This window comes from Miscanthus floridulus, chromosome 11 (assembly GCF_019320115.1).
Source record: "Miscanthus floridulus cultivar M001 chromosome 11, ASM1932011v1, whole genome shotgun sequence".
Lineage (NCBI taxonomy): Eukaryota > Viridiplantae > Streptophyta > Magnoliopsida > Poales > Poaceae > Miscanthus > Miscanthus floridulus.
In genome coordinates this window covers 38,211,794-38,227,182 of record NC_089590.1, presented here as the reverse complement: position 1 = coordinate 38,227,182, position 15,389 = coordinate 38,211,794, and the positions used below count along the sequence as shown (strand labels likewise).

The window sequence follows — 15,389 nt, the reverse complement described above, 5'->3', positions numbered from 1 at the left end:
TGACATATGAGACTACCAAATCAAGCTATAACACCACACCACCCTTTAACCCAATCTCTCAAAATAATTTGCTAAATATAGCAATGTCTAGTTATTGACAACTTGGGAATTTTTCTGTTTTGAGCTGAATTTGATTTCAATTTATAATTTCTAAGCTAGTGAAAATATTAGCTAGTAATATCGTTTTTCGACAGCAAGTATTTCACAGTCATCTACAAAGTTTGTACTTTAAACTTTATTTAAGTATCACACACATGTTCTATAGTATTTTAGTTCAATAAAAATTAGTTTCCAACCCTACTTGATATACATGAACTATTGAATCAACTTTCGTTTAACATTTTTATTAGTCATTTTAGGTTATAAGAAATTTTTCTACACACTTTATCACATGCACCAACACATAAACATGATGCTCATGACATGTTTTAGTAAATGATTTAGGGTGTAACACGGAGGGTGTTACAACTAATCACCTGTATATCTCACTCAAACACATATTAGTCAATCTAAGCTTGTCACTCAATTACTAAAACCAAACAAGGATCTTTCAAGGAGGCCGACGCCGGAAGTTGGGCCAGTTAAGCGCAATGTCTGATGATTTGTGTGGTGTCTGATGGCAGCTAGAGGCCCTGCTTGACTTTTCTTCTATCTTGATGAAGCAGCTTGGTTGCTAAGGGTGGCGGGCGGCTTGGTGATGACCAGAGTCAGTTGTTCGTGCTTTCGGCTTGGCAGCTTGCAGCGGACTGCAGTGGCTAGCCTTGCACGACAAGGGTTAGTTTGGTGCGGGACAACGTCGACAGGCGGCGCAAGCAGAGCCGATGGCAGGATAGATACATGGCTTGCAGCGGATTATGGCGGTTAGCCAAGCATGGCCGCGGTTGATTCGGTGTGGTACATCGTCGGTAAACGACGGCGCAGGCGGTGACGATGGTGTATCATCATGTCGCTTTGTCACCCTTTGTTGATGTTGCATCGTGGCAGCCAGTTGTGGTTTTTAGTGGTGTTGCCCGGCGCGTGTTGGGGGTCTCAATCCAACGGCCATTGTCGACAGTTGAGCTAGTTGCTTTCTGTTGTTTTTTTAGGTTTCGTTGGTTCCGGTCGTCGTTGTTGTAGCTCTATTGTATTGCCCTGTCTGGGTTCTTCTTCTTTTTATTATGGTCGGAAGCCATCCTGCCTGATTCGTTTAAAAAAACAGATTCTGTTTCTTTTATCTAAATAAAAAAGCAACACCTCGATGGATGCATATAGCGGCTAAAAGAACTCGAGATCTACAAGGTTTCCGAGCCTCTAAGCACGATATGACCTTGATTTGAGTTCAATTTGAATATATAAAATGAGTCTTCGTTCCAAAACTTTATCGAGCTCAACTACTTCCTATTGGGAATATATATAGATTTAAGTATGTCTTCAGTCAAATTTTCTAACTTTTTTTTTATTTCATGTGAGAATAATACATTTTGCATATATATTGATAATCGAAGTATTCAGCTTAGGATAAACCTAGCGTTAGTCTGCTCTGAACATTGGCAAACTCGCAATCGTCTTGTCATGGTCTTGCTTCCATGCTAGCCAAGACAGTTTGGCCATAAGATGCCTCATCAGTTATCATATCACTACCATCAGTGGAAGCGGAATACTCCCTCTTGTTCCACAACAATTGTGGTCCTGTGATTCAAATTTTGTCCCGTTATAGACTACCGATCCTACCATCCACTAGCCTAGTAGCCTGCAGTGCAGCTTATCCCTTCCAACTCATCTTTTCCTCATCCGCCGTCACCTCCTCAGGCCGTGGCCGGTGCCCATCGCCTCCTCCACCGTACCTCCCTCGCCTGGATTGGGTCGGCCAGGAAGGACCCGACCACGGGTGGGATGATGCGGAGGTCAGCGAGGGCAGGCGTGTGGCAAGGAGGCATGCTTGCCCGGCCATACGGGCGCAAAGGTCACACTCCGCCTCTCCTCGGCGGCGGAGCAGCATCAGATGCTGGAGCACCAGAGCTGGAGAAACGCAGGAGAGAATGCAAAGAACATGTGGAAACAGAGGGATGCATGCAGGTCTTTTGCCATCATCGTCGGTACCCTCGTGAGACAGAGGGAGCACATGCCATCCCACAGTAGCATCGACACGGAGAAAAATCAGAGGAGCCCATGTAATTGGACCCCACACGTCCAAGGCAAAACTATAACCAGTAACAAGTTCATTCAGTAACTTCACATCAGACAAACGAATGGGAAAAATAATAGCGAGTGCTTATTCTTCATCACACGATAATGTGCCAGAACGATGTAACCAACATCCTACCTACGGTATCCCAGAAAAATGAAGTTCCAAATGACTTCCAACTTACATTTTAGTAGCGGCACAGTATCACATTATTTGTACTTGAAAAATGCACTTTGGCAGATAACAGTCGACCATCAAGGCATGGCAATGATCCTCGTGAAGCAAAGATTTTAGCCAAACCAAAAAAGAAGAAACAATATAACAGCACAGCAGGGATCCACCTGAGTGAAGTAGATAAATAGACAGGTGGTTTTCGAGCTCTTAGCCTATGAGCAGTTTGTTCTCCTCCATGAAACTGTAGGTCGGGACCTCGAGGTTGAATGGCGCAGGGCCCTTGCGGATCCTCCCAGAAATGTCATAGTGGGAACCATGGCATGGGCAGAACCAACCACCAAAGTCTCCTGCGTTTGGCAGTGGGATGCAGCCGAGGTGAGTGCACACGCCAATGACCACCAGCCACTCAGGGTTCTTCACACGCTCTGCGTCCTGCTCTGGGTGGCGCAGGGATGCCACGTCCACACTGTTGGCAAGCTTGATGTCGTCCTCCGTCCGGCGTCTGATGAAGACTGGTTTTCCACGCCACTTCACAGTCACTGTGGTCCCTGGCTCGATGCTGGAGAGATCCACCTCAATTGAAGCAAGGGCAAGCACGTCCTTACTTGCTGACATGCTCAGGACAAACTTCAATATGAGGAGACGCAGCAGTGAAGCGTATATGAACCTCCCACCACTCAGGACAAAGTAAGCAAAGGCACGCTTGCTGGGATCTCCAGGAGGATATCTTTCATGGTTGTACTCATCATAAACCACCTTAGGGTTAGGATTCTTCACAGCAGCCACAGTTGCTGGGAAGCCAGCATCTTGGTTCCTTGGGACAAGTGTTTCAGTTGAAGAGAAACCTACATAGAGTAAGAAAAAACTGTCACGCAACCCATGTGCAGATATAAACAAAGAACAAACGATAGCAGAGCATTCAACCTCCAGACAAGTAAAAGGTATGTCCACATCGGCAACATTAGGATCAATCCAGTGAAGCATTTCATGGAATTAAATGGCAACACTGAGTAATATATGCATCCCATAAAGTTGGAACATGAAGGAACCACATGTGCTCCAGTATTCTTTTGCTCGGCCTACTATTGATCTTAGTAATAACAGGCATATGCTATTCTTGGACATACACAAAAATGAGGAATATTTTTAAAACAAGCAAGTACCATAAACTATTTCTTTAACCTTTAAGACAGTGCCCACTGTTGTGGTCCTTGCCAACAGGACCAGGAGAAACAGATATATACACACTAGATTGTCATTTTGCAGCACAATAACACAAGTAAATTACCAAGGTGACATGACACAAGGAACGACAGGAATATGTAGGTCTCTAGAACATTAGGAAACATGGGAAGCCATCCAAGCAGTAAAATTAGACTTACACAAAACGTGACAAATGCAGTAAAATCAGAAGTTCAGATACTAGCTCTTTTTTTTCTTGTGACTATGCCTGAAATTGTATCCTCAAATTAATGTAATAGTACAGCACTGTCATGATAGTAACCAAATTCACCATCAATTTAGCAAGCTGTTACCGACATGCTAAAATCAAGGGAATAGAAGTATGAAGATGGTCTCTGGACAGCAACACAAGTCTTCAGTTAAGAGTCAAATCATTCAAAGGAAATTGAGGAATATCGATAATCTGAAGCAGCATACAAGTGTCGTAAGCACCAGAAAGCTTCTTAACAACTCAATTAATACCACTTTCTTTACAATAGAACTGATAATGATTTTTTTACAATAGTTGCATAGATCATTGATCTACATATCCTCTAAATATACCAACAAAACTCTAAAACTAGTTCTTTAGGGACCATTTGTTTGTTCAAAGCAACCTTTAACATGCATAATTTTCACTTTTGTTTAGTTTCAACTTCTCAAACACACACTTGCAGTACGTAAGACAGATAAGAAATTTATGGGAGAGCTATATGTACAGAAAATGGAGAAAAGGGAACAGATGTCCATTAGAGTGTTGGGAGATGATGCAGCAACGAAATGTCTTTGGCAAAGGCACCCCCATCACACAAGGAGGTCAAATGGTGAGGGATTATTATTGTGGTCTGAAGGATCTTGGTGGGAGTTTGTATGGTGAAAGGAGATTTCCTTACAGCCCTACTACTCAAGACGACAGCACACATCGATACTACCTCGCCGCTTCAACCTCCACACGTGAAGAATCTGTGGCCAAGATATCATAAAGTCACTGCACCACCCTCCCAAGACTCTAAATATACATATGTTTCTCTTCCCACCATCAGTACACATAGTTCTCATGTACATTTCTGATCTTCCGTACATATTATGTGTTTTCTCTTGTTGCTCCAAATACTCATTTTATAAGAGAAGTTACAAATAAACTGAGAAAATCGACATTAGTTAAATGGAGTATATGAAAACAGATGTAAAGTCTAATAAATAAATAATACCTGAAGCTAAAAGGCAAGTTTTATAGGACGGCGATTAGACCTGCTATGTTGTATGGTGCAGAATGTTGGCCTACGAAAAGACGACATATTCAACAGCTAAGTGTCGCGGAAATGCGTATGTTGCGTTGGATTTGCGGTCATACAAGAAGGATCGAGTTCGGAACGATGATATACGTGAGAGATTAGGGTAGCACCAATTGAAGAAAAGCTTGTCCAACACCGGTTGAGATGGTTGGACATGTGCAACGGAGACCTCCAGATGCACTGGTGCGTAGTAGAATCCTAAGTCAGGATAGTAACGTGAAGAGAGGCAGAGGAAGACCGAAGTTGACTTGGGTAGAGGCAATAAAAGGAGACTTGAAAGGATGGAATATTACCCAAAGACTTAGCCTTAGATAGGAGTGCTTGGAAGACGATATTCACGTGCCTGAACCTTGATTGCTTCTGTTGGTTTCAACTCTAGCCTACCCCAACTTGTTTGGGACTTTAAGGCTTTGTGAGCGCCAGCTCTCTGGTGCTAACAAACCTTGCGGTTTTAGATTCAGATTTTAGTCATATACGAAGGGCGGGCCTAGTGCAGTGGTAAGAGTATCTCATTTGTGTCATGGAGGTCCTGGGTTCAAATCAGCCTCCTTGCATAACTAGTTAAGGGTAAGGCTGCCTACAAAATTCCTTTACCAAGACCCAACTTGTGGGAGCTTTGAGCTTGGTATGACCTTTTTTTTGTACCAGTTGAAATTTTGCCCATCTATCGTTCACAGGACTGATTCAGATCAGAATTATCACCACAGTTTCTCATGGTAACAACACTTAGGTTTGCAGATTTTAGTAATATATCTTAATTCAAATAAATATAATCCACTAATACAATGACATGTAGCAAGATTAATCCATGCTAGATTGATCACTACAACATAGCAAGTAAAGGGAAGACAGGTGAGTGCAAAGCCCGAACACACAAATATCAAGGCTTTCGGGGTAAACTAGGGCATCCATCAGAACATAGACCACCCATCTCAAGGGTATATACTTGTTTTGCAGAACAAGGAATCCTCCAGATCTCGAGGATTCTGATCCTCATCCAAGGCAAACCAACATGAGAAGGCAGAGGGACCTAGTGTTTTATCAATGAAATGTTCATTCTTTATAATACTATAATCACAGTAACAATCAGCATATCCTATGCAGGCTTTACACTAATAGAATTCATCGTAAATATGTTCAGAATAACCAGCATAATCAATCATTGCTTCATGCCAGTCGTCAGTATCAAGGTCCTTGCCCTAAATGCAATATGATACTGAGAAATCGGCATCAGGTTAGATGCATACAGCATTACGAAACAACAGAAGACATATGTGCAACAGTAATTGGCTAAAATAGACTGAATTATGTAGTAACAATGGTAGATTAGTTCAGATGCTAGCCTTTTCTTTCATCAAGGAGATCCTTGCTGCCCTACCCCCTATACTTTGTATACCCCGATAAAAGTGACAACACAGTATTGCCATCTTAGCAACCCAATTCATCACAAGTTGGCAGGGAAGATCGTGTGACGGTGCTAATCACTAAGGGTAGGTGGCATTCGTGCATGTTTGAACACAGACATCAAGAAATGGATGTCAAACAGCATAAAAACAAGCGAAAAACAAGGGAACAAATTGTACTGAGTCCTGGAGGAACGCAAATCGTCCAAGCGCGTTGGGCACATACTTATCAATGGACAGGCAAAGTGAAAACAAGACCGATCCACGTAATAGCTACAGCTACGGTACAATAAGCAACAGGGGAACCACGCATGGAGCACTAAACAGGAAGGCCTCGGAGCACAACTACGCCATCATCGAGAACCGAAACAATCGTCCACAACCTAGCAAACCTCGTGTCGCAGATCAAGGATGCACCCACCCGACGGATCCCGATCCCAATCCAAGCCAAATCTACACGGAGAGACGGGAATCAGGCGGAAGGACGCGCGCGCTTACCCCTGGCAGCGACAAAGAATGGGGAGTCGATGGAAAACCGCGGCTGGCTCCGGCCGCGAGCCGAGTCGTCGTCCCGGTCGGGGGCGCCAGCGCCGGCGAGGGGGCCCCTGGCCGCCGCCGCTGCGGGGCGCCAGGAGAGGGAAGACGACAGCCTTCTCCCCGCAACCCTCAGCATCGTGTCGTCCTCTTCCTCTTCCTCTTCCTCTTCCTCCGCCTCCTCCGGTGGTGGCGCTCGCCTCCAATCTACTCTCGGCTAGGGTTCGCGCCTGGACGCACGACGCACGGACAGGGAGAGAGAGAGAGAGAGAGACTGGTGGAAACGAGAGAGACGGAGAAAAAATATTGGGGGCGGTGGGCTACGCTGGCCCAATATCAGCAGCCCAGTTTGGCTATGTGGGCTTTTGGCTATACTTTATTGGGCCTAAAACCTTTGCCTAACCTGCTTTCAAATGAGAAGATTGCAGCGCCAATAAAATAAAGAGGCTTTGTACCGATGACAAAGACGACGACAACAACAAAGACTTTAATGTCCCAAATAAGTTGAGATAGACTAAAGTTAAAACCCAGCAGATTCAGGGTTTCATCTCCATTAGAATAGCTAGATTTAACATTGGCTCGCCACACCTATCACAACCTTCTCTTACCAGGACTTGAAGAGACAACATACATAGACGTAGACAAAGTTTGTACCAATGACAAGTGGAGCCTAAAAAAGGACCGTACAAATTTGAAGCTAGCAAACAAAGCCGAATTTCTATTTCCTTCTGATCACGAGGCAAACATTACAATTCATTCAAGGGTGAAACAAGATGAAATGAGGCAACAGAATTTACGAGACCAACATAACAAAGAAGCTACTATTTGTTTGTGGAAATTAAAATGTACAGGAATCTGGCTACTGTAGGTTTACACGACAACGCATTCTGTTTCTGTTAATAAACAAGGAAAAGTATCAGGGACCAACGATTGTTGGGTGGTGTTGTGGCTGTGCCTCTTCACGGCTCTGCCTCTTCCTCGTCGGCGGCCGAGGAGGAATGCGCCGGGTACCTCCACATGATGTCAGCCCAGGTGCTCTGCCCGTCCGTCACTTCCTTCACCACCGAGGCCACCTCGTCCACCTCCACGCGGATCTGGTCCTTGCTGTCACGATCGCGCACCGTCACGCTTGTAGTGTTATCAACCGTGATCGCCAGGGGGACACCAATCTCGTCCGTCCTTGCATAGCGTTTTCCTATTGTATTGCCTGTAACAAAAGCATCCACGGATCAGAACAACTGAAACTATAGACCTTCCTTGCAGTATCGGACCCACCACAACTCAAAGAACAAATTTCATGCTTTGTTTCGTTCAATCAAAATATTCTGAAAAAGGAAGAATAGCAGGCACATCTGAGTCCCACAGCATATGACTTGGAAAACTGAACTACTTAATAACTAAAAAGAGACATTAACAATTAAACAATCAAATGATAAAACATGGAAAGCTATGCCTTATCTATTACATCTTTAAATGTACAATTTGCAAAAATAACTAACAAAGTATCAAAAGTAAATTTAGCTAAAACTGCTATAAAACATATTTGTTGTTGTTGTTGTTGTTGCTGCTGCTGCTATAGAACATAAGCACAAGTCTACTTATTTGGTAATGTACCTGTCATGTCGATAATATGTGAAATCCCTGCTGCTGTCAAGGCCTTTGAAATTTTCTTGGCAACAACCTCAAATTTCTCAAGCTTGACCAATGGAAAGACAGTGCACTTTATTGGAGCAACAAGAGGGGGGAAACGGAATACGTTTAACTGCTCATCCTCTGTCTTGCCAGGCCTTTGGTAGAAGCAGTGCTCAAAAAGGCAGTATATAATGCGCCCAATCCCAAAGGATGGTTCTATGACAGGAAGGAGTAAATTTCCTTTGGTGCTCCTTTTTCTTCTCGATGTTAATTGAAACCATGTTTTTCTTTATGGTAACATCCTTCCCAAGGGTACACACCTTGAACTCAACCTCCCCCTTGGATTCCAACACAGCTTTCATATCCAATGCTTCGGTCTCAGTCATGGCCTGCAAGAAGATAATAAAGTAAATGAAAATCAACGCAACACAAACATAATATAACAGGTCAATGAAGGTATGAAACTTACTTCCAATGATTCAAGAACCATCTTCTGGTTCCCTTTGAATGCAAGACCAAGTTCCTTCTTTGATGGCGTTATAACTAATTTCTGAATATGCCAAAATGAAACTTGTTAATAGCAAAGCAGATAATTTAAGAAACTGACCAAAACATCACAGCTTCATATAGCTATGCTAATGACTGAAACATTTTTTAGAGGAAAATAATGACTGAAAACATTAGTGTACAATAAAAGGAATGTAAATCTCACCTCCACTTCTCTGGGTTCTGCAAACTTCTCATGTGCTTCAAGTTTCTCGCCGCTTTTATCCTGTCCAATACCAACATTAGAAAGGAGTTCTATTATGATGTAGGTGCAAAAGAAAATTTCAGAATGGGGCAAACAAAGCCAGAGCTTTAGTTATTATTAAACTCAATTATTGTTTAACTATTTAATTGTACAACACTAAAACAAAGAAGGCTACCTTTTTCATAGCAATAACGAGTTGACCATAATAAGGATGGGGGGGGGGGGGGGGGGTGGTTTAAAAAGTAACTTTATTTAATTAAAAAATAAGAGATGCACCGCTCCTTGCTCCTTAGCTTGATAGTATAATGAACAACCAACCAGCAATTCCAAGAGTGTACGGATTCGATGGTGATACTAATACATACCGAGTGGGCACGTAAGTCATAGGCAGACCTATCAGCAATTCCAACACACTCAATCCAACCATAGGAGCATTCAATCTCTGCATCCCAACAATCAGCAGCATAATGAGCCATTTCATTTGGCAGATGTTGACGGAAACGGAGACGATCTTTGTCAATCCCAAGTTGTGTCAAGAAAAGGTAGACCCTTCCAATGAAGTAGCCAAGGGTCTCATTGTTCACAGTTCCCTGCAGTTGTAGCATAAATTACTTTGAAACAGCACTACAAGTTTAGAGAATGATATCAACAGTAGCAAAAGAAGAGCTCAGATAACATATTGTCAAAATAAATAACAGAGAAATATCTGAACATAATACCTCAGATACAGCATTTCCGAGTTTAAGTCTTGTGGCTGACCTTCCGGCCATTTGATCCTCTCTTGGAAACATCAAGAACTCTAGATCAGAAACATCACCAAACTTTGGATGGGATTTGTCCTCTGGGTCCACAAAGTGCTCAATTTCCGCTAAAGTAAACTCACGCACTCTCAGAAGGCCTTGACGGGGAGATATCTAGCAAAAGAAATTTGCTTCAGTTGAGAGAGTATTTTGGTAGGGCTCTACGGTTACAGGCTCTAAAGGCAATTAATGTGATCATTCCCATTTTACTTTCCAGTTTACCTAAATAGTAAACATGTTATTCAAATAATATTTTATATCATCTGGATACCTAGTAAATAGAAGATGGCTTTAAGTGTACCAAACAAATCGTGGTAACCTTTGATGTGCCACATTACATTTATGATGGCAAATATGTTAATAAGAAGAGGAACTAAATACTACAAGATATGTTAATAAAAAACACAGGTCATGAACAGAAGGTTAACGAAATCATGCCTCATTCCTGAAGGCCTGACCAATTTGGGCTGCAGCGAATGGCAGCTTGTTGCCATTGTAGTAATACAAGTCTTTGAAGTTCACAAATATACCCTGAGCTGTCTCTGGCCTCATATACCTGCACAACCAAGGAAGCAGATACGCATAAGCTAGAACGAACATAGTGGAAATATAGTGGAATCTATTCAGGTGTAATTATTGTCTTACCCTGGGCTCAAACCTGATGGTCCAATGGAAGTTTGAAACATGAGATTGAAAGGGTACGGATCTGATAATGGGTTCTTGGTGTCCGGAGCAACAATCCCATACTCCTTAATCTTAGCACCCAATTGTTCTGCAGAGAGATCATCCAGGATAGCAAGAACTCTATTGTATTCTTTTACCATCTCTGGTGACAATGTGTGATCCTTCTCAAGCTTATCCTTACAGAAGTCCTTCAGCAAATGATCCGCACGGTAGCAGTTGCCTGTCTTTTCATCTTTAACCATTAAGTCTGTAAATTTATCAACATGTCCAGAGGCTTTCAAGACAACTTCTGGTGTCACACATGGGCAGTCAACCTCAAGCATCCCTTCCTCCAATACAAAATGCTAATAAAGAAGTTGAGCAGATAGTAAGCAGTGATCTATAGTATATTCTCATAATGTACTGAAGACAATATAGCTAATACATGCAGGCACTGGGGCAAATCAAGTGAAAACAAAACTTTCAAGAAGTTGAGAACTTAAGGTTGCACATATAGTTTGATCTTATTGCAAGCAGTGTTTTTTGGCAGAAGTTTTTGTTACCACCTGCAATAAAATCGGACACTCCTGGCAACAGATTTCATCTTTTCAAAGCAAGGTGGTTTTCACCTCGTAAGCGTCCGATATACATTTGGTTAAAAAATTACATGAAGAATACTTTACCGCATGTCACATGTCATGATTTATGCAATACATGTTATTCTCATTTTCCCCCTTACCAAGGATGGAAATGGAAACATTTTTAACAACCATGCTAATATAAGAAATCAAAAGTTCAGGTGGATCCAGATTTGAGAGCATCTGGTTATCCATACATAGAATTGGAAAGTTGCAACTTGAATTAAGACCCCTTCCCTTAAATGTGCGTGAGATTGAAATATTGAGTAAATTTCGCAAGACTACAGGTACTTTGACAAAACAACATATTTAGGCCACCTTATCACAGAACTACAGTTGAAGTCAGCTTACCACAAAACTACCAAACTAAATGTTTTCCTTTAGAAGATTTAAGCACCTACAGCCACCCAGGATTCTGTCCTCTAAATCTTTGGTTTTGTGATACTATTCCAAATACTCAGTTTGGTGACACACAGATGCATATAGATTAAATATGTGGTTTCAAAATACAATCCACTGTAAATATGTAGTTTTGCGATACTATTTGATACCGAATATTCAGTTTGTTGACACTGATACATAGATTTAAATATGCAGTTTCATGGTAAAATCAACTTTAAATGTGCAGTTCTATGAGGTGGCACAGATTGTGATAATTTTACTGTAAAAGTTGTAGTTCTGGTAAAGTTTGCTCATGAATATATTATAGTGCATTCCTTTAGTCACAGCAATAAAAAATAATTAATCTAAATATCACTAAAATAAACTCACAATACGCATTGACATTTGAGAGCATCCTAAACAATACATGTACTTTAGACTTGTGCGCCTCTCAGTGCCAATTGATGGCAACCATCCCCACTAACATCACAACACACTAGATTTAATTGATTATTTTATAGAGCATATAAGCATGAAAGTTTCACTATGTGACCCCTGAAATATTGAAACTGAGAGCATTAATCTTCTACAATCCAGGAAATCAATGTAGTCTCCTAATCAACAAGCTTATGAACCAGAGCAATTACCAAGGTTTATAATCAGCAGAACAAGCATAGTTTGGGTGCTAGCGCACCCAGTAGCCACCTTTCCCTTTGACTAAAAGGTAGGTAGGCAATTTCAGCAATCAACTGATTGCACACCACACATGTCGACGTGCAAATCCAACACGGCACAGAGAAGGTACACTATCGCAAACAAAGGCCCAGCCAACCATCTAGTTGAGACCAGACCAAGTAGATCAAAATCCAGCACCCAGCACTCCAGCAGCTGCCCTCTTTCGCGTGAATCCAGAATCAATCAAAACTGAAAAATGTGCCGCCTTTGCCTCGAACGTACCAAGTAGCAGTATTGAGAGAGCTAGGTAGCTCGGTATCCATCTGCGGTGTAGTAGTAAAGTACCTGGCGCCAGAAAGCGAGGACGTTAGCTTTGACGGCGCAACCTGGGGGCCCGTAGTCGTAGAGCCCCGCGACGCCACCGTAGATCTTGAAGGAGGGCACGAAGAAGAGCCGGCGCTCCAGCGTGTTGGTCACGGCCGCGCGGAACGCGTCCCGGCTCATCGTCCCCGCCCCACCCGCAGACGGGGCCGGCGCAGCCATAGCCACGAGCTGCCGCGCTGTCGGGGCTAGGGTTTTGGGCGGGCGTAGGAGCAGGAGAGGTTTTGCGAGCGGCGCGCGAGGAGGGGAGGGCGGCGAGAGGAGGAGGAAGACGCGGCGGATCAGGAGCATCAGATGGGAAGAGGATCGTGGGGCTGACGAGTGGGGCCCACTAGTCGGTGGCCGCGGTTGCCCAATGTCCACGCGCGCTGGCCTGGTGTGAGTGGGGAATCGGTGGCGTACCCCCGGGCCCACGGGGAACCAGATATTTTCCAGTGCTTCCGGGCTCCGGCCTTCGGTTGGGGTAGCAGACTGGATACCAAACAGAACCATTGTATAAGTAGGCCGAAATTAGGCCCGTTACAAGAGTGGTTCTAGGAGTAAAAACTGGCCCATTACGGATTAGAGGTTTGGTGGCAGGATTCTGAAATTAAGGTTAGTGGGCTATCTACTGTGGGCCCATGTTAAACAAGGGGTGTGAAAGATGCCATGTTGTGTAATGTGAAGTTTAGTAAGGAGAATATTAAAGATTTCAGTTGAGATTCTGTTTATATAATACATTTATGAATAGACACACACTCAAATACATGTACGTACACTCGTACATATAAAAACATGTACACACCTTTACACGTTGCTCCTACTCTAAAAGACCTCTATGAGCACCTCTAAAAGATTGGACTAGACCGACATATCTTACTTTTTTTGTGGTGGTGCATTGTGCAGGCATGATCCAAGATAAGAGAAACTCTAATAGTCTCTTTATATCATTTCGTATTGAGAGAATCATAGGAATATAGATTTTGGTGAACAAACTGCCTACCTCTTTAAATAAAACTGAACTGCCTCTCAAAATCCTCTTTGTAGTGTAGGCATGATCCGAGATAAGAACAACTTCAAGAGTCTCTTTATATTCTTCTGTATCGAGAAGAATATAGATTTTAGTGCCAAAAAAATCTCCTGCACCAACTTCTTCAACTAGATCTCTAAATTAAATATTCCCATTCTCTATTTCTTGTTTCTAGCTCGCCAAAGATAGAGAGCAGAGCTACATCTCCAAAGTGACGAATTAAGATATAGGGAAGTTGTTGAAGCATTGAGAGATATAAAAGAGCAATTTTTTTATTAGAATGACTCGCCAAATGAGGATTTATAAAGTGTGTTTAAGAAAAATTGCTGGAGATGCTCTTAATCTATTAAACAATACATATTTTTTAAGTCTTTATATGTGCGTGCGTGCATTCATGCATACGTGGAAAGAAGGAATACTTGTCATTGCAATCATTAGACTTAACCTATATATTACTCCTTCCGTTGCACAAAGAGTGTCATTCATTTCCGAAGAAGTCAAATATTTTGAAGTTTAACCCAATATATGCAAGAGAATATCAATATTTATGATTCATGATAAGTATCATTAGATTATTGGTTGAATGTTATATTTTAATAATAAACTTATTTGAAGATACAAAAGTTACAAACCTGATCAAATTTAAGAAAGTTTGACCAATATAAAATCCTATGCGACACTCTCTTTAGGATATACAGAGGGAGTATCATAAATTGATGGAAAAGATCAGGGTTATTAGAGCGACGTATATTGACATACTCCCTCTGTCCTGCTTTATGTGTCGCTGTGGCAGCCGGTACTTGTGTCCACGTTCACAGCTTGTGCAGTGTATCCCCGTTCATTTCATCTCTGCTGTAACTTGTCAGAAGCCAAAAACGACTCTGATAGAAGGACAGACGGAGTACTACGTATACATTTAAGTACACACTAGAGAACAACGGAGCCGGCCCATTCGGCGCAAAGCTATAGGTCCTACATATATTAAGGTGGACGTGCATGCATATGCACGTATGATCGATGTCAACTAATACGACAAACAAGGAGCTGATGATTAGCTGCATGCAGTGCATGTGGTTTTCAATCGGCAGAGTACATCGCGCACCCAATCGATGAGCGCCGAACTGAGAGAAAGTTCACGCAAAAGAAGCCAAAGATTCTTGCTCAGCCGGGAGCACGCAGTAGCTAGCTAGTGAGCCTAGCTTGGCTTCTCCTTTTCCCAGCTGCTTGCTTGCTTCTGCTTTGAGCATGTAGTCGTCCCCGATCGAATATATCCTCCTTGCCCTGTTGCTCCCACCTCTATAGGAGTAGAGCCTAGATCAGGCCCCTACAGGCTGAGGGGAGATTGTGTGATGGTAGGTTCATGCATATGCGTGCCTGGAATATGATGGAAATAGCTAGGCAAAGAGAACATTGCAGTCACTGAACACAAATGGCATCGAAAAAATAGCAGCTAACTTAATTCTTGGCCAACATTTTTCACTCTGAAGTATGATGGAAATGGCAGAGAGTACAAAAAACAGCATAAGTTCTTCAGATAATCAACAGATCAATACCCGTAGCGATTCTTTTTGCAATGTGAAGTGACCGACCACCACCGGAAAGTGCTCATGTTCGTCCTTCCAAACTACGATGCACTAGGTTTCAGAGAAACTGAAGCTTAATTAGAGT

The 15,389-nt window shown here is 42.5% G+C and overlaps 1 protein-coding gene and 1 pseudogene across 1 annotated transcript; both read right to left on the bottom strand.

The window, feature by feature from the left end:
• Positions 1 to 2,229: 2,229 nt before the first annotated feature.
• Positions 2,230 to 7,060, bottom strand: LOC136494844 (cytochrome b-c1 complex subunit Rieske, mitochondrial). Its single transcript, XM_066491019.1, has 2 exons — positions 6,756 to 7,060; positions 2,230 to 3,183 (listed from the first exon to the last, which is right to left on the bottom strand). The coding sequence occupies exons 1-2, from the start codon at positions 6,928 to 6,930 to the stop codon at positions 2,546 to 2,548; spliced, it is 813 nt and encodes a 270-aa protein (XP_066347116.1). The 5' UTR covers positions 6,931 to 7,060; the 3' UTR covers positions 2,230 to 2,545.
• Positions 7,061 to 7,489: 429 nt separating this feature from the next.
• Positions 7,490 to 13,065, bottom strand: LOC136494843 (glycine--tRNA ligase, mitochondrial 1-like; annotated as a pseudogene).
• Between the last annotated feature and the right edge of the window lie 2,324 nt (positions 13,066 to 15,389).

What these genes read in the sequence shown, in the direction of transcription:
- LOC136494844 (XM_066491019.1), bottom strand. Translation starts at nt 6,930, where the DNA reads ATGCTGAGGGTTGCGGGGAGAAGGCTGTCGTCTTCCCTCTCCTGGCGC. An exon ending in ATTCTTTGTCGCTGCCAGGG is followed by an intron (nt 3,184 to 6,755) that starts GTAAGCGCGCGC and finishes TACTCTATGTAG; the next exon opens with GTTTCTCTTCAACTGAAACA.